Source organism: Schistocerca serialis, chromosome 6 (genome assembly GCF_023864345.2).
Source record: "Schistocerca serialis cubense isolate TAMUIC-IGC-003099 chromosome 6, iqSchSeri2.2, whole genome shotgun sequence".
In the NCBI taxonomy this organism is placed as follows: domain Eukaryota; kingdom Metazoa; phylum Arthropoda; class Insecta; order Orthoptera; family Acrididae; genus Schistocerca; species Schistocerca serialis.
Genome location: NC_064643.1, coordinates 754,824,783 through 754,843,364, shown reverse-complemented (window position 1 = coordinate 754,843,364; position 18,582 = coordinate 754,824,783). Strand labels below are relative to the sequence as shown.

Below are 18,582 nucleotides of genomic sequence, written 5' to 3'. Positions count from 1 at the left end.
CATATCAGCGCACACTCCGCTGCAGAGTGAAAATCTCATTCTATATTATTTTGTTATGTTTTTGAACTTCCGATGCTACGAGTGTGAATCCTTCCTGGTCATGCTGACAAACTTTTATGGGTTTACTTGTAAAAGTATAGACAGTAGAAAATAAAATGTGCTGCGGTGCCTCTCCTGCTCCAAGTCGGCCCAGAGTATCCGTGTAGATGTAAGTAAAATTTTGTTATGTGTTATCGTTCCCGGTGTTTCCGTCTGAATGGCCAGTAACCTACGTACAAACGACTGTAGACGAAACACTGTAACTGAAAGCCCGTGTGGAGGGACACGCTCCATAAAAACTGCAGCGCTCATCTCTGACGGAATAATTTATGGAAGGGAAGCAGGGATTGTGGAACGGCGTACTGGGCAAAAACCGAAGGGTTTAAGGCGCGGCGCGGCGCGGTAAGGCGCACGGCAAACTGGTGGATCAGCCCCGAGACGTGTGGGCCCGGCAGCCCTTTAAGTGTGAGGAGGATGACGGCGGCGTGACGACGACGGGCGAAGCAAAAAAGGCGGCGAGCGGCCGGCGGTTGGCAGGCGTGCGTGCGTGCGCCGAGCCGCGCCGCGCTGCAGTCGGCCTTGCGGCGGCGTCCCACGCACGCCAGTGGGGGCCCGGCCGCGTGAGCGCGTGCCGCGCTGTGCTGTGCTGTGTGTGGACCCAGCAGCAGCAGCAGCAGCAGCAGCAGGAGCACGGCACGCCGCAGACAGCAGCCAGCCATGCCGCGACACGCCGAAGGACTGGTCGCCGCCAGGTCCTGCGACAGCCTCGCCAGTTCCTGCAAGGAGAGCGACGCGGTAAGCCCTGCCCCGAGGTGCTGTCTACAGCTCGGGCGCCACTAAAGTGTCACTGATCCTTGCAGTGGCGTCACTTGTGCTACACAGTCTATTAAGAAGCGTCCTACGTGAAATATCGCCCAGACCACGACGACAGGAAATTCCTCATGTGCTCCGATTTCCTAAGTGCCCTTCTCGCTACTTGTCAGATGTCCCCAGCGAGTAGGATGGTGTAAGGTGTTCAAGACGCTCTCTTCCTCCTGCAAAGGTAAAGAAAATGATTTTCTATCGAGTGCCAGGGGATATAGTGATCCGAGGAAATGAACTTGCTGATGTGGCTGTCAAGGAGACTTACAGCCTCCTGTGGACGGTCACTACGTACGCACCCGGAAGAGCGTGTGTTGGTGGGAGGCTCATTGGCTGCGAGTGCAGAGCGATAAGCTGCGGTCAGGGAAACCTCCTGTGCGATCGTGGCTTACCTCCTTCCCACTACCGCAGTCTGAGGCAGTAGCACTTTCGGGATTCAAAATGGGATCTCGTCCACTGACGGACGTTTTCTCTTACGTCGCGAGGAGCCTCTGCTGTGTCAAAGATTTGGAACGCGAGTGTCGATACGGTATATGTTAATTGTCTGCTTGAGGACCTGCCCTCTATTTTAAATGACAGTGAAGCGACTGTGGTTCGTGTTTTAAGGCTTCGCATGCTGTCAGGACTCCCTCCGAAAAACAATCGGTATGCGATTTTAGTGTGTCTCAGAGTGACTTGGTCACACTTATTTCTGAGTAGTCTCCCAGCCACAGAAATCTGGTCACTTTTTAAATGTATTTGTGCTAGCATTTTATACTCGTTTTATCTGCGTTTTATGGATGTTCTTTCGTGCATCTCCCAGTGTCGAATTTTAAATTCTCATTTGTCGATAATGGTTGCTTTTAAAATTTATTGTTGTTTCTTTTTTAAGGGGGTAGGACGTCAAACGGGCCGACTTGAAGCAGGAGAGGCATCACAGGACATTTTAATTTCCAGTGTCTATACTTTTACAAATAAATTCATAAAACTTTGTCAGCATCACCAGGAAAGATTCGGGATTCACGCTCATTGCAGTGGAAGTTCGAAAACGTAACAAAATAACTTTTTTTTAAGTCTGAAATTTCATCATTTTTTCACTTACTAATGGCTGCATTTGTTGCTATAGGTACACTTTTCTTCATAAGTTAGAGAGATTCGTCGATGAATTTTGCACAGCATACATACCATACTTACAGGTGTATGAAACTCTAGAAATTATTTAATTTATGAAAAAAATGAATGTGCTGTTACATTTTAAATTTCATGTTTAGAAAAAACTCAAATTTTATAGATAATTACCTCAATTTTTACCACAGTATTTAATAGATTTGGAAAATTCAAGAGTTTTATACACCTTTAAGTATGGTTTGTATGCTGTGCAAAATTCATCGAACCATCTCTCTTACTTATGAAGAAAAGTGTACCTTTAGCAACAAATGCTGCCATTAGTAGAGAAAAAAATGATGAAAATTCACATGTAAAAAAATTACTTCGTTATGTTTTCGAACTTCCACTGCTATCAGTGTGAATTCTGAATCCTTCCTGGTCATACTAACAAAGTTTTATGAATTTATTTGTAAAAGTGTAGACACTGGAAATTAAAATGTCCTGTGGTGCCTCTCCTGCTCCAAGTCGGCCAGTTTGACGTCCTACCCCCCTTAATAGATTTGCATCTACGTCATCTCTGTTTATTTTATTCAAGGCTGCTGACGACCTTGCCGTTTATGGGTCTTGAACACTAATCACATCACAGCAAAACGACAATGACAACCAATGTGAAAACATTCGGGAGGTGTCCAGCTAAGGTGTAACCCTTCGTAATTTTCGATGAATTTTAGTTGCAAGAAGACAAGCAGTTGACAGCGTGTCCTGAAGCTTTCAGTGTAACTTTAGCATAATCAGATTAAATATGTAAGCACCACACTGAAATGACACACGCTCTGAACTAGCACAATATTCGTATTTCTCTCACACGCCTCCTTACTTCCCTTCCAATTTTTTTTATGTCCCACCCTTCCTCAACAGCCCACCCTTTCTCTCTCAACCTCTCCTTCATTGTCTCTCCCTCTCCCTCTCCCTCTCTCTCTCTCTCTCTCTCTCTCTCTCTTTCTCTCTCTCTCTCTCTCTCTGTGTGTGTGTGTGTGTGTGTGTGTGTGTGTCATTTTGATATGAAAATACCCTTCCCACTTTTTCCCTTCAAACTGTCACTATAACTCTCAACTCCTCTGTTTTCTAGTGTATGCACAGTATTTGTTACAAGTTGTATTTATTTTTGAGTGTGTTGAAATGGTTCTAAGCACTATGGGACTTAACATCTGAGGTCATCAGTCCCCTATACTTAGAACTACTTAAACCTAACTAACCTAAGGACATCACACACATCCATGCCCAAGGCAGAATTCGAACCTGCGACCGTAGCGCCTAGAGCCGCTTGGTCACAGAGGCCGGCTTTTCAGCATGTATGTGGGTCAAAGTGCTGAGAATGAGATTAGGAATATAAAAACGTCTCTACCAGCGGAAAAGCGAAGAAAAATACTAAACTAGTTACAAAATGCTTACGCGAATGTATATGCATACAGTCGCTGGGAAAGAAATATAAAGCATTACCCGATACTGTTCGTATTTAGTTATGAATTACCAGCGGTTTTCGATCGGTATTTTGGAAAATAACTGGTTCTAATGTTGTCTGCTTACGTTGTCTGAGAGTTTTTGTGTGCAGCACTTATTGATGATGCTTTGAAGCGACACTAACAGTGTAGCACTGTAACCAATGACAGAAACTGAAATCTTCAGATGCTACATTAGCCAGTTTTACTAAATCACCTATGATAAGACACTAAATCACCTATGATAAGATAGATGTACTGAAAAGATAAATTGTTAATTGTAGTATGGTTCGCCTACTCCTGCAATGGGCTAAGTCACCTTCAAGTTTTTGCTGTAAGATCCACTAATAAGAGAAAGTGCGCAAAAACATTAGTTATGTTTTGCTCTCGAAACTCATGTGGACAAATACCACATCTGTGTGAACAGTTTTGCTATCTGTTCCTTCAATGAGCCAACAAAGACTGGTATTTTTAACTCAGTTTTCTTCCCTTTATTGTAACAAGTGTTATTGCGTTGAAAGTATGATTCCTCTCGCATGTGCTGAGTATCTTGTCATTCTGTTTTCGGTCAAAGCTTATGTCGAACGTTTTTTCAGCATTGTGGCTGTGATTACCGCACTGCTGTCTGTGAAGCAGTACTGTCCCAAATGCTTCTCCGTTACTTTTCTACGATCGAAATTACTCTGATGCAACTATAATAAAGAAACGGAGCGAGGTGGTGCAGTGGTTAGCATGCTAGACTCGCATTCGGGATGACGACGGTTCAAATCCGCGTCCGGGCATCCCGATTTAGTTTTCCGTGGTTTCCCTAAATCGCTCCAGGCAAATGCCGGGATGGTCCCTTTTGAGAGGGCATGGTAGATTTCATTCCACATCCTTGAATCATTCCTATAAGGTGCTCCGTCTCTAATGACCTCGACATCGACGGGACGTTAAACCCTTCTATCCTTTCTTCATAAAACAAAGACTGTTTTGTCCCTGTTGCCGGGCGGAGTGGCCGTGCGGTTCTAAGCGCTACATTCTGGAACCAAGCGACCGCTACGGTCGCAGGTTCGAATCCTGCCTTGGGCATGGATGTGGGTGATGTCCTTAGGTTAGTTAGGTTTAATTATTTCTAAGTTCTAGGCGACTGATGACCTCAGAAGTTAAGTCGCATAGTGCTCAGAACCATTTGAACCATTTTGTCCCTGTTACTTAAACGTGTATTATGAAGATAAAGTGATTGGCGTTAAAATGTTTGTGCGGTTCGCTTGTGAGACGAAAACAGAACATTTGCCAACTATTGAGAACGATGTAGAAATAAACCGCCGACATATGTCAGACCGTTCGATTCTGTATTGTATGTCGCATTTAGAATCTGGAGACATTTCAGTCGCAATTTTTAACGGAGCGTTAGAATATACGATAATTTTCTACATGCATGTTAACCTCTTTTTCATGTGAGAAATGTCTACCACCCGTACGTAATTTCCTTTGGCCTGTCTCTGCCTAGCGGCGGCAGTTGCGGTTAACAGGATAGAGATATGAGTCTGTTCAAATGTGACAGCAGCAAAGCACCAGTTCCAAATTGCGATTCGAAAAAATTTTAATTAGTTTCGTGCCATCCACGCAATAACTACAGTGAAGTTCAAACTATAGTTTCTGGCTAAACATGCGACTGTTAATTAAATACGCCCGTTAACGTGGTAGAACTTGCACGTTGGTACTCCCCTTGGTTAAATTAAATAATAAATGTACGGTAATGCGACTTTTATTCCATAAGCCTTCTTTTTGTTTGATATATTTTTCTCTGTGTTACGTGTATCTCTTTCTGCATCTAAAGGACAGAAAAACGACATAGTCTTTTAAACTGCCACTACCACTGTAATGAAAGTAATTTTTGTAGCATTAGACAATTACATCCTAACATGTGTCAATAATTTAGAAATGAACATAGGTAAAGAAGGCTCTCTTCCTCGTCTGACAGTTAACCGGGTAGTAGAACACAACAGAACCGAGAGTGAATATTTTGTTTGTATGCACATATTTACAGTGTCTTAATCTTTCTATCAATTAACCAATTTGTTCCCTCCTCCTGTTCTGAGTTACTTCGGATTTGGGTAGATATTAGTACAGCCCTTGTTATACGTACATGCTAATACAAATTTTGTAGTGATATATTTTTTTTTATGACAATTTTTACTTGACTGTACTTTTCAGCACATTTGTCATGGTGTTGGTACTGCTACTATCAAATGGTTCAAATGGCTCTGAGCACTATGGAACTTAGCATCTGAGGTCATCAGTCCCCCAGAACTTAGAACTACTTATACCTAACTAACCTAAGGTCGTCACACACATCCATGCCCGAGGCATGGTCCAGATGAAGCGCCTAGAACCGCTCGGCCACAACGAACAGCTGCTGACTCTCAATTAGGGGCTTTCCATAGTACTGAATTGTGCCTCTGTGTTATTTACAGGCACTGCAGTTTTTTTGTTAATTTGTGGTAAGTTCCTATGGGACCAAACTGCTGAGGTCATCGGTCACTAGGCTTACACACTACTTTATCTAACTTGAACCAACTTACGCTAATTCCAACGCACACACAGACCCATGCCCGAGGAAGGACTCGAACCTCCGATGGGGGGAGCCGCGAGAACCGGTCCAAGGCGCCTCAAACCGAGCGACTACCGACTGCGGCCACTGCAGTTTCTTTTCCTTCAATAAAAATCGAAAAATAAGAGAATCCAGTCGTTTGAGACGTGGTATTACAGGAGAACTACGAAACGTGGACTGATAAGATTGGAAACGAAGAGGTTCTGTGCAGAATCGGATAAGAAAGGGATCTGCGGACTACACTAACCAGAAAAAGGAAGAAAGTGACATTAAATTCGTTTAGACGTCAGAAAATAGTTTTCATTTTACAAGAGAAGGCCGTAAAGGGCAAAAATAGTAAGGGAAGACAGAGCTTGGAATAGATACAATAAATAATTGAGGACTTTGGATTTATGTTCTGTTCCAAAATGAACAGAATGGAGCAGGGTAGAAAATAGCGAGTCGCATCAAATTAATTAGAGATCTGATGGCTTAAAAAGAAAACAGATTGAAATACAGGATGGTCAGAAACATTCTGAAAAGTTTGTGAGGGTGTTGCAGGGTAGGTTGTGCTGAGAAGTAATTGTTAAGAAAAAAATTCGACACGTTACGAAATTTCCGAGTTAATTAACGTCAAAGTTAGCCAATAAGACTGTTGCATACGCAAATTCAAGTGGTTCGCCAGATACAGTTAGTGTCAGTTACTCTCATTCTGTAGATGGTAGAGCATGAGACTTCAGTCTTCGGCTCAGGTTCGCTGCTTACTGCTGCGCCATGTTCTGTTTTTGTATCGCTTTTTTGTCCAGTTTTAGGAAACCAAGCGAAGAACATGTTTGGTGACACCTCCTCTGGCGAGCCGCTTGAATCTGTACGTGCGGTGCCCTGACTGGCTAGCTTCATTGCTAATTACCTCGGAAGCGGCGCTACGTATCGAATATTTTTCCGTAACAGTTATTCACCAGCACGACCTACCCTGCAATACCTTTACAAAATTTTCCAAGTCTTTCTGGCCTCCCTTTATAACAGAAAATATAAAACGTACAAGATGATCATTCCATTAGTAGAATGTCCATACAGCAAGTGTGGATATTATAACATTGCAGACGAACAATGAATTACAATTTACTGCCACAAGGAACGGTTTTTGGCATAGCTATCGTAGTAATTTTATTTGTCGAACAATTTTTTTCACGAGGATCTATTGAAGATGAAATAGACGACAAAGTAAATTGCAAGAAGATTCAACAGTTTGGCAGTTTGATAGAACTGCCCAGACCCATGTACAAGATCCTCATAGTCGAAAGAACCAAACATTAAGAACTGACACTAAGAAGATTAAATGTATGACACTCTCAAAAACAAAAATCGATACAGATAAGTACAGCATTGTGTGACTTAATTGTTTAACGAGTAAAATGCTGTGTTCCTGAAGATGTTGTTGCTGTGGTCTTCAGTCCAGAGACTGGTTTGATGCAGTTGCTACTCTATCCTGTGCAAGCTTCTTCATCTCCCAGTACCTATTGCAACCCACATCCTTCTGAATCTGCTTAGCTTATTCATCTCTTGGTCTCCCTCTACGATTTTTACCCTCCACGGTGCCCTCCAATACTAAATTGGTGATCCCTTGATGCCTCAGAACATTTCCTACCAACCGATCCCTTCTTCTATTCAAGCTGTGCCACAAACTCCTCTTCTCCCCAATTATATTCATTACCTCCTCATTAGTTATGTGATTTTACCCATCTAAACTTCAGCATTCTTCTGTATCACCACACTTCGAAAGCTTATATTCTCTTCTTATCCAAACTATTTATCGTCGTTCCTGAAGATAATGTTCGAAAAATTCAATGATGATTAGCACTACTTAAGCAAAAGGGAAACTAAATGTCTGTGCCACTTTCTCTGACGTAATAGTCCCTTAGGAGGTTTAACAGATGCGACAACGTCGTAATTGAACATTAAGAGATTCCTGACAAACGATAACCTCAAAATAGGTAGAGAAGGTTGTGGTTTCTACAGAAAAGTACACTGAGGTGACAAAAGTCGTGGTAAACGTAATAAAATAGTGCTGCAGTTCGACGTGGCAACGGCTCAACGAGTCGTTGGAAGTCCTGTACAGAAATAATGAGCCGTGCTGTCTCCATCATCATCATCATCATCATCATCAGTTATCTGTTATATTAGCAGGTCCTTTGCCTCTCCATTTTCTGCGATCCATTGCTTCTTTCTTAAGGGTGCTGTATGTTGTACCGTCCCATCATGTCATACAGTATCTGGAATCTCCTCCGTCCTCGCTTCCTTTTCCCTTCTACATAATCTTCTAAAACTGTTTATATCAGTCCGTCATTCTTTCTTAATATATGCCCAATCCAATTTCTTTTTCTTCTGTTTATTACATCTAGTAACTGTCTTTTTTTCTCTCACTCTTCTCAGTACCTCTTCATTGTTTACTCTCTCCATCCAACTTAATCTTTCCGTCCTCCGCCATGGCCAGATCTCAAAAGCCTCCAGCCTTTCTCTGTCTTTTTTTTCTCATAATCCATGTTTCAGCGCCATATAGAAGAACACTCCATGCAAGACATTTTATAAGTCTCTTCCTGAGTTCTCTGTCCAGACCGCTGCAGAAAATTCTCCTTTTCTTACAAAACGCCTCTTTTGCCATTGCTATCCTTGTTTTAATTTCTGTGGTGCTCTTCCAGTCGGTGTCTATCCTACCTCCAAGATACTTAAAATTTTGCACCTGTTCTAGTATTTTTCTATTCAGCATAATTTTTATTTCCTTATTTCCTCCTAGTGCCAATACTTGTGTTTTATTTGTGTTGATTTTCATTCCATATTTTTTTCCGTTAGTTGCTATGGTGTCCACCAAATCCAGTAATTCTTTTCCCCTGTCTCTATAGCAGATAACAAAAAGAAAAAAAAGGGTTCACATGACTCTGAGCAATATGGGACTTAACTTCTGAGGTCATCAGTCCCCTACAACTTAGAACTACTTAAACCTAACTAACCTAAGGACACTACACGCATCCATGCCCAATACAGGATTCGAACCTGCGACCGTAGCGGTCGCGCGGTTCCAGACTGAAGCGCCTAGAACCGCTCGGCCGTCAACAAATGCGAATGTGTTAACGGTGCAGGATTTTGTGCACGAACTTACCTCTCGATTATGCCCCATAGATATTTGATAGGATTCATACCGGGCGATCTGGGTAACCAAATCATTTGCTCGAATCATCCAGAATGTTCTTCAAACCAGTCGCGAAGAACTGTGGCCCACTGACATGACATGGTTGTTTGGGAACATGGAGCCCATGAATGGCTGCAAATTTCCTCCAAGTACTCGAACGTAACCAATTCCAGTCAGTGATTGGTTCAGTTGGATCAGAGGACCCAGTCCATTCCATGGAATCATAGTCTACACCAGGGCTTCCCAATGTGTGGTCCGCGGACCCCTTAGGGGTCCGAGGGCTCTTTCTAGGGGGCCCGCGGCCACCCTTCACCAAATCGTGTAAAATAATGAGTAAAATTATTGAATAAAAATGTGAAAATCAAATTCATCACCATTTTTTTCTTGTGAAAAACATGTGTACTTTTACTTCAGGTCGTATTCCCAAGCAGCCTTTGCGGTTCCTAGGTGAGAACGCATACACAGTTTAGTGCCGGAGAATGCGGCTTCTCTGATCGACTGTTTCGCAACAATACGGGGGTCGTTTGTGCGCCAGCTCACGGCGGTAGATGCGTTGATACCTTTTACGCATGCGCGGAGCGAGCTTTGTCGACCAATCACAGCGCTCCCTGGCACGTATGGGGCCCCAGGCATCATTAAACGTTAAACTTGCTTTGTCAGTGCACTACCTATTTCATAAGTCGATTTTTTAGCTTCAAGTTGTTTTCATTCATCTCTAAACCAAAGACTATTGATATTTTTGGGGGGGGGGGGGGGGAGGTGGGGGTCATTGGGAACATGGAACCTGCATTAAGAAACTTTCAGTTCCCATGGGTTTCGCTCTGAAATTTAAAGTTACTGTGCTCTTGACTGAGTGGGGGTCCGCCATGGATTTTGCACTGAAGAAGGGGGTCAGCTGAAAAGGTTGTGAAGCCCTGGTCTACACCATTCTGGAGCCACTACCAGCTTGCACAGCGTCTTATTGAGAGCCCTGGTTCATGACTTCGTGGGGTCTGTGGCACACTCGAGCCCTACATCAGCTCTTACCAATCGAAGTCTGGATGCATCTGACTACGCCGTGGTTTTCCAGTCGTGCAGGATCCAATCGATGCGGTCAAGAGCCCCGGAGAGGCACTGCAGGCGATAGTGTGCTGTTAGCAAAGGCACTCTCGTCGATCGTCTACTGCCATAGCCATTGACAGCATATTTCGCCAGACTATCCTAACGGATACATTCGTCATACGTCCCACATTGATTTCTGCGATTCTTCCGCGCAGTGTTGCTAGTCTCTTGGCCTTGACAATTCTACCCAAATGCCACTGCTGTTGGTAGTGCAGTGAAAGCTGTGGGCCTTTGCGTTAACTGTGGTGAGAGGTAACAGCTGAAATTTAGTATTCTCGGCACCCTCTTGACACTGTAGATCTCGGAATCTGAAGTCCCTAATGATTTCCCAAATGGAATGTCTCCTTCGTCTAACTCTAACTACCAATCTGCGATCAAAGTGTGTCAATTCCAGCCATGCGGCAATAATCGCGTCGGAAACCGGAGTGGAAATGACAGCTCCGTCGATGCGCTGCCCTTTTGTACTTTGAGTACAGGATACCACCGCCCTCTGTATATGTGCTCGTCGCCATCCCATGGCTTTTGCCACGTCACTGTATGACCTTTAATGGTCGTGGACGGCGGTTGTAGCGATTATAATGACAAGAAGGTCGACGAAAATGGCACTATATATTCCGTCCGTTACTCTTTCGATGTGGGTAGTGATTGTCCTCCAAACAACTGTAACACACGTGTACACGAACTCAATAAATTCCCTATATTCTCTATGACAGCTGCGATGTTGTAATGCAACGCTTGGTATCTTCTGGAATACGTAAAGAATTGTCTCAGCTAGATATTCAGAAGGACACAGCTCACATCCCTGAATGGTTATACAGATTTATGTATTCCGTGAGGCAATTGTCTGGAAGGCTCGCTAGAATAGGTAACGACCGATTTCCTTCCTTATCCTCCCACGCTCCTAGCTTGCAGTCCGTCTCTAATAATCTCTGGTCGGCGATGACGTGCTAAAACCCTGTTTGACTGGCTCCTTTCTTCGAACAGTTCACTACGTTAAAGAGCTCCCTTTAGTCTTATTTACTTTAGACTCTTCTCTTAACTTTAGTCCTCTTTTGAAACTTTCTCACTTTTATTCGTCGATTCGTCCGCATGCAAGTTAAATAGCAGTGGCGACAAGCTTCCAATCCTGCTTTAAACTCGTCTTATTTCGAGCTCGCATTTCTTTGCCTTTCACTTGTAACATAAAATTTTATGTATATGAAGATACTAGCTGTTCTCGAAAGAACAAATACCATTGACGCCCGTGCAGCTTCTCTAGAATAAATGATAATGAATTGACACCCTCAGCTGCCGACAGGTGTTGTTGATATACCTCGATGGGGTCAGCTGAAAATGTGTGCCCCGACCGGGACTCGAACACGGGACTCCTGCTTACATGGCAGACGCTCAATCCATCTGAGCTACAGAGGACACACAGATGAATAGCGCGACTGCGGGGACGTATCCCTTGCACGCTTCCCGTGAGACCCACATTCCCAACTCGGTATCTCAGATGGATGGAGCGTCTGCCATGTAAGCAGGACATCCTGGGTTCGGGTCCCGGCCGGGGCACACATTTTCAGTTGTCCTCATCGAGGTATATCAACAACACCTGTCAGCAGCTGAGGGTTTCAATTAATTATCTTTTATAAAATTTTATGTCCGCGTCTGCGTACTCGTCCTGTTCAGTATTGTGTGCTCTAGAGCTATTTTACGGGGTAACGGGGCTTTTGTTTAGCATACAAAAGATAGTCTGATTTTTCTGTGGTCATTGTAATTGCGAATGAGTCATAATCAAGGCCTACTAGGCTGTCTTGAGGCTTCTGACAGTCCCACGACAGCAAGTGTTTTCCAGCAGTAATCGGAAAAAACTGCGGAGAGTCCTGGCACGAAGCCGAATTTTACAGACTAGTGTTGTTAGTGAGAGAAGGAAATAAATAATTTAAATATCTAAATTATTTTTATTTATTTATTGCCAAATTATAGACCTGTTACCTGATGATTAAAACAGGTCGTACATCTTACAATTTCCGTTTTTCATCTTTTTACAGTTTTCTTTCCTTTTGTTTTATCTACAAAATTTACAAAGAATGATTCAAAATACCAATAATTTGAGGTTGAAATATAAATAAAATTTTGTTGTTTTTAAGAAGAATATGTAAATTCAGCTCCTGAAGTAGTCTGGAAGAAATGCCTGTGTATTATAACAGTTTCGCACAGAAGTTTGAGTTCAAAAAATTGTAGATCATGCCATTGAATATTGTGGCCTCCAGGGTGAAGGTGGTGTTCTGATTTGTATTTATGTAGTCTAGTCAGTGAGCCCGACTACTTTTTTAATACAGGTAGCTTAAAAGAGTTCGCGTGTTTCCCATCCGAGATTGCAGAATTCTACTTAAACTTTTCCAGTTAGCTGGGCGAGTGATTGACTTTGTATGTGCTCGGTACGTAAAGGGTGCTGGCGCATAAAAGTGACAGATTTGGTAGTGGGAACTTGAAGTGTAGTGTTTTCGTGTGTGTCTTTACCTAATCACTTGTAACTATAGACCTGTTTGGTCTTTTTAGAGAAAACGGCACAGGTTTTCTGCGGCCAGGAGGAAGCTTTATATGAAATTTTGGCACTATAAGGTTTGCAGTCTGCAGTGCGGATCTCTTAATCATTCTGAAACTAGTTTTGCAAGTAAATCAGTGGAGATGTCGATTGTGTAATTTGACTCGCGCGCTGATCAGTTCCAGAGTTCACGAAATCGGGCCATAGCCTTGAGAGAGACTTCACGTGACATCTACATTCGCAGCAGATCTGCATGCCCATTCCACAGTTCACACTTAAGTGTTTGAATGAGGACTCACTGAACCACTTTCAGACTATTTCAGAACTGTTCCACTCTCGAATAGCATATGGCAAAAATAAACAGTTAAATCTTTTCCTATGAGCTGTGATTTTTCTTATTTTATCACAGTGACCATTTCTCCATGTGTAGGGTGGGGTCAAAGAAATATTTTGGCTTTCGGAAAAAGGTTGATAACCGAAATTTCGTGAGAAGGTATCGTCCCAATGATAGACGCCTTTGTTTTAATCATTGCCACTCCAACTCGTGTATCATATCTCTGACACTCCGTCCCCTATTTCGCGATAATACTAAACGAGCTCCCCTTCTTTGATAGTCTTCGATGTCGTCTGTCAATCCTATTTGGTAAGAATCCCACCCCGCGTAACAATGCTCCAGAAGAGGACGGACAAGCGTAGTGTGGGTGGTCACTTTTGTACCATTGTTACAGCTTCTGAGTGTTCTCCTGATTGCTTGGCCTTCCTCACAACATTGTTTGTGTCATGGTTCCAATTTAAGTTCGTAAATGGAATCCTTAGCTACTTAGTCAGTCAAATAAACAACCTTAAGATTTGTGTGAATTATTGTGCAACTGAAACATGGCTAATTTTTGTAGCAGTCATGTGGGATACTTCACACTTTTTATTGTTTACCTTAAGATGCCACTTACCTTGTCCAAATCATTTTACAACTCGTTTAATTTTCTGATGACTTTCCTAGAAAATAAACGATAGCATCATCTGCAAACAATTTTAAGACGGCTGCTCGGATGGTCTCCAACGCCGTTCAAAAGAATTAGGGGAACATGCGTATCACCGTCCGGTATATTAAATCTATTTTCATACAGGCGGTAAAAGTTGTCTTATTGGGTGGCTTAAGATCTCCGTTTACAGTACAGCAACAATTAAAACCATTCCATGGATTACAGCGTCAGGTGACCCCTCAGAAGGAAATGAATACCACTGCCCCAGTGTTTTCTAGTGAGGAACAGAGATGGCGGTTGTCACTTGTGGACTTTGTGTTCAACCAAGCATATACAATGCGACATATTATGCAGTGCAAGTTGTAAGGATAGTCTGTTTAATCTAAAAAGGATAGACTTCAGATCGTGTTTCTGCATATGGCAATGTCTCTTGGTGTGTCATCGACAGGGTGGACATGTTACAGTTCAGTACACAAGGCGAGTTGGATAAGGTCGCAGACGCATAACAACCCCACGTTAAGACCGATATATAGCCATCTCTGCCATGCAGCGTCGTATGGATACCACGAGAGCCCTAAAAGACGATCTCAGAAGGACCTCTAAAGCCGATGTGTTCGATCGCACTGTAATAACAGGTTATGAAAAGGTTCTTACGACCCAGACGTCTTGTCTTGAAATGACAACTTGCAGCTCGTCTTCAGTCCTCCAATGTTAATGGGTAACTTTGCCACTGGCGAAACGTGTAATTCACAGACGAGTGCAGATGTCCTCTGAAGCATGGTGATGACAGTGGTAGTGTGTGGACACCTGTGATGAGCGGTGCCTGCCAAATGTTGATCAGGAAATCGACAGTTTCCAAGTTGCTGTGATGTGGGAAGGCTCCAGTGGTGACAACCACAGGGAGTCTTGTTGTTGTCCACAGTGGATTCACCGCCAGGCAGTACATCGAACAGATCCTGTTGGACCATGTGGTCTCTGATGCATACAGTGGTGGCCCTGGATTCCTTCTGCCAGGGCCCTTGTGGCGGACGTAAGCAGGCATATCTTGTGAAACCTAGACAGTGAAAGCAATGGCATGGACGACGGTGAGTCCCGATCTAAGCACTATCGTGCATATGTGGGCCATGCATGTTCATGGTCGTCCTGTTCCAACACACTCTCTCCAAGAATTTGCATGGGCTCTATAGACTTGTACGGAGCATGCCACGTAGGTGTCAGGCAGTAATAAACGCCCACGCACGGCATGAAAGTTATTGTACCTCTGAAAGCCCAATAGAAAACACCCAGGATGACGGGTTGAATGATTGTTTCCACTCTGTTTTCGACAGCAGTTTGGCATTTCAGCTTCTTTTATGTAAACGGTAGAGGATGTAATAATGTTTTGTTAGGTACTTAAATTGTGAAACGTAAAGGAATAAACTGGTAATATACCTACTCCTCAGTCACTGCTCAATAAAGTAAGGAAGACGCTCAAAATCATGTTTCCCTAATTATTTTGAGTACATCTATATGGCTACTCTGCAATTCACACTTAAGTGCCTGGCAGAGGGGTCATTGAACCATTTTCATACTACTTCTCTACTATTCCACTCTCTAATGGCATGTAGGAAAAAGGAACATCTAAATCTTTCCGCTCGAGCTCTGATTTCTCTTATTTTATTATGATCATTTCTCCCTACGTAGGTAGGTGTCAACAAAATATTTTCGCATTCGGAAGAGAAAGTTGGTGATTTAAATTTCGTAAATAGATATCGCCGCAAAGAAAACCGCCTTTGTTTCAGTGACTCCCACCCCAACTCGCGTATCATATCAGTGACACTCTCACCCCTGTTGCGCGATAACACGAACCGAGTTGCCCTTCTTTGCACTTATTCGATGTCCTTCGTCAATCCTACCTGGTAAGGACCCCATACCGCGCAGCAATCTTCCAGCAGAGGACGGATAAGTGTAATGTAGGCTGTCTCTTTAGTGGGTTTGTCGCATCTTCCAAGTGTTCTGCCAACAAAGTGCAGTCTTTGTTTCGCCTTCCCCACAATACTATCTATGTGGTCTTTCCAATTTAAGTTGCTCGTAATTGTAAAAAAAAGAAAAGGAGGTTCAAATGGCTCTGAGCACTATGGGACTTAACTTCTGAGGTCATCAGTCCCCTAGAACTTAGAACTACTTAAGCCTAACTAACCTAAGGACATCACACACATCTATGCCCGAGGCAGGATTCGAACCTGCGACCGTAGCGGTCGCGCGGTTCCAGACTGTAGCCCCTAGAACCGCTCGGCCACATCGGCCGGCTCGTAATTGTAAGTACTAGGTATTTAGTCGAATTGACATGCCTGGGATTTGTGCGATTTGTCGTATACCCAAAATTTTTCGGATTTCCTTTAGTACGCATGTACTCGCGCTTTCCTTTGTTTAGTGTTATTTGCCACTTTTCGCACCATACAGAAATTCTCTCTAGATCATTTTGTAATTGGTATTGATCGTCTGACGATTTTACAAGACGGTAAATTATAGCATCATCTGCCAAAATCTAATGGGGCTGCTCACATTATCATCTAGATCATTTATATATAGCAGGAACAGCAGAGGGCCTATGACACTACCTTTCGGAACGCCAGATATCACTTCTGTTCTACTCGATGATTTACACTCTGTCACTACGAACTGTCACCTCTCTGAGAGGATATCACGAATCCGGTCACGCAACTGAGACGATACTCCACATGCACGCAATTTGATTAATAGTCGCTTGTGAGGAACGGTATCAAAGGCCTTCTGGAAATCTAGGAATAAGGAATCGATCTGAGATCCCTTGTCGACAGCACTCATTACTTCATGGGAATAAAGAGATAGCTGTGTTGCACAAGAACGACATTTTCTGAATCCGTGTTGGTTATATATCAATAAGTCATATTCTTCAACGTGATTCGTAATGTTCGAGTACAACATATGCTCCAAAATCCTACTGCAAATTGAGGTCAGTGATATGGGTCTGTAATTCAATGGGTTACACCTGTTTCCTTTCTTGAATATTGGTTTGACCTGTGCTACTTTCCAGTCTATAGGAACAGACATTTCCTCAAGTGAGCGGTTGTTTATGATTGCTAAGAAAGGCGCTATTGTGTCTGCATACTCTGAAAGGAACCTGATTGGTATACCATCTGGGTAGGAAGACTTGCCTTTCATAAGTGATTTGAGCTGTTTCGCAACACCTAAGATATCTACTTTTATGTCACTCATGCTAACAACTGTTCTGGTTTCGAATTCTGGAATATTTACTTCGCCTTCTTTCGTGAAGGAATAACGGAAAAGTGTATTTACTAACTCAGCTTGTAATCCCTGACACTGTACTCGCTAAAGCCTGTGCTATGGTAAGTGAGCGGGATTCACCTTATGAGAAAGGATTTTCGCATAGAATGGTGGCAAAACAGACTTACATCCACTCTGTGATAACAATGATACGCCAAGTAAGTTCGAAATGCAATCACACGTCAGGATGGATCAAAAGCAAACCAGAAGATGCTACCAATGTGACAATAATACGGTCGCCAGCCTAATTAAACATTAACTGTACAAGTTGGTATATATTCATGCAAAACAACAAGTTGTAACACTGCACAATATAGTAGAATTTTAGAACCAGAAAATGTATTGAACTGATAGTTTCACGTTCTGTACTGATATGGAAAATCATGAATACATAACACTACACTATAATGTTTACTGCAAAACTTCATACTCTTTATTAATCTGATTAAAATCGGGCATAGGTTACCCTAGAAACTGTACTTTCATGCCACACACAAAATGCCAATTTTGATAACGATAAAATACTGATTAATTTTGACTTTTATATTAACTTGAACTTTTGCTGGTCAAACTATTTTAGCACACTTCAGAATTCAAATGAATGGAGGACCCTGAAACTGTTATGATCGCTGTATTTAAAAAAATATTACTGAATTTATTATTCATCCAAGATTACCAGTATATAAATGACTAGTCTTTCCATCTTATTTACTGCTCATTTAAATGCCTTTCAATCTGTCTCGAAATAATAAACTTAATACTATATCAATACTAAAGTTAGACCTTCGCTATTCATTTACTGGTTCATTAACAAAACATTTCTTTAAACACCATTCTAATATAGCTAGTTCCGCAAATAATTATTATTAACACAATTTTTAATTTTCATTTCGGGACACTCGGATTGCATAACGTTTGGAAAGGACCCTGTCTAGGTTAGTTGTGAGGATAATTGAATGATGGAAAAGTTCTGGTAAAATTTAGCTTATTATTTCACCAAACAAACACAGTTCACTCTCTGATCCATACGAATACAGTACTAAACTTTTCAACCTGCTAGTATCAATGCGGCAGTTGGCGGGCAGCAAGATGACGAGGCACAGAGCACACATACAATCACAGCTATGGCTCATGATGTATCGGCACTTTAATTCTTCTTAGCGTCGCAATACTTTTCCATTTAGTGCCTATGGAATTTTGCCATGCTGTGTGGGCGTTGGAACGGCATACCCGAGGCTCAGAGAAGCTATGTCTTCGAGGAGAGCCTCCTCGCTCCAGAAGGTGTTGCTCAAACCAGTGCCAAACTCCAACTACTACTGAGCCCGTTGTGCCGTGCAGTGACCGCGCGCATTTTCCCGCGCTCGCCTGCCATCCACCTTTTACCGCTCCCTGACAGACCGGGTATTCACCCGAGGTTTTGC

General features: G+C 42.7%; 1 protein-coding gene across 1 annotated transcript in view; it reads left to right on the top strand.

Moving 5' to 3' along the window:
• The first annotated feature begins 256 nt into the window (after window positions 1-256).
• The window catches only part of LOC126485069 (uncharacterized), a 486,075-nt gene continuing 467,749 nt past the window's right edge, over window positions 257-18,582 (top strand). The window contains exons 1-2 of the mRNA XM_050108671.1: window positions 257-263; window positions 613-834. Of these exons, the coding sequence (XP_049964628.1) occupies window positions 257-263; window positions 613-834 (229 nt within the window). The remainder of the gene's footprint in view (window positions 264-612; window positions 835-18,582) is intronic.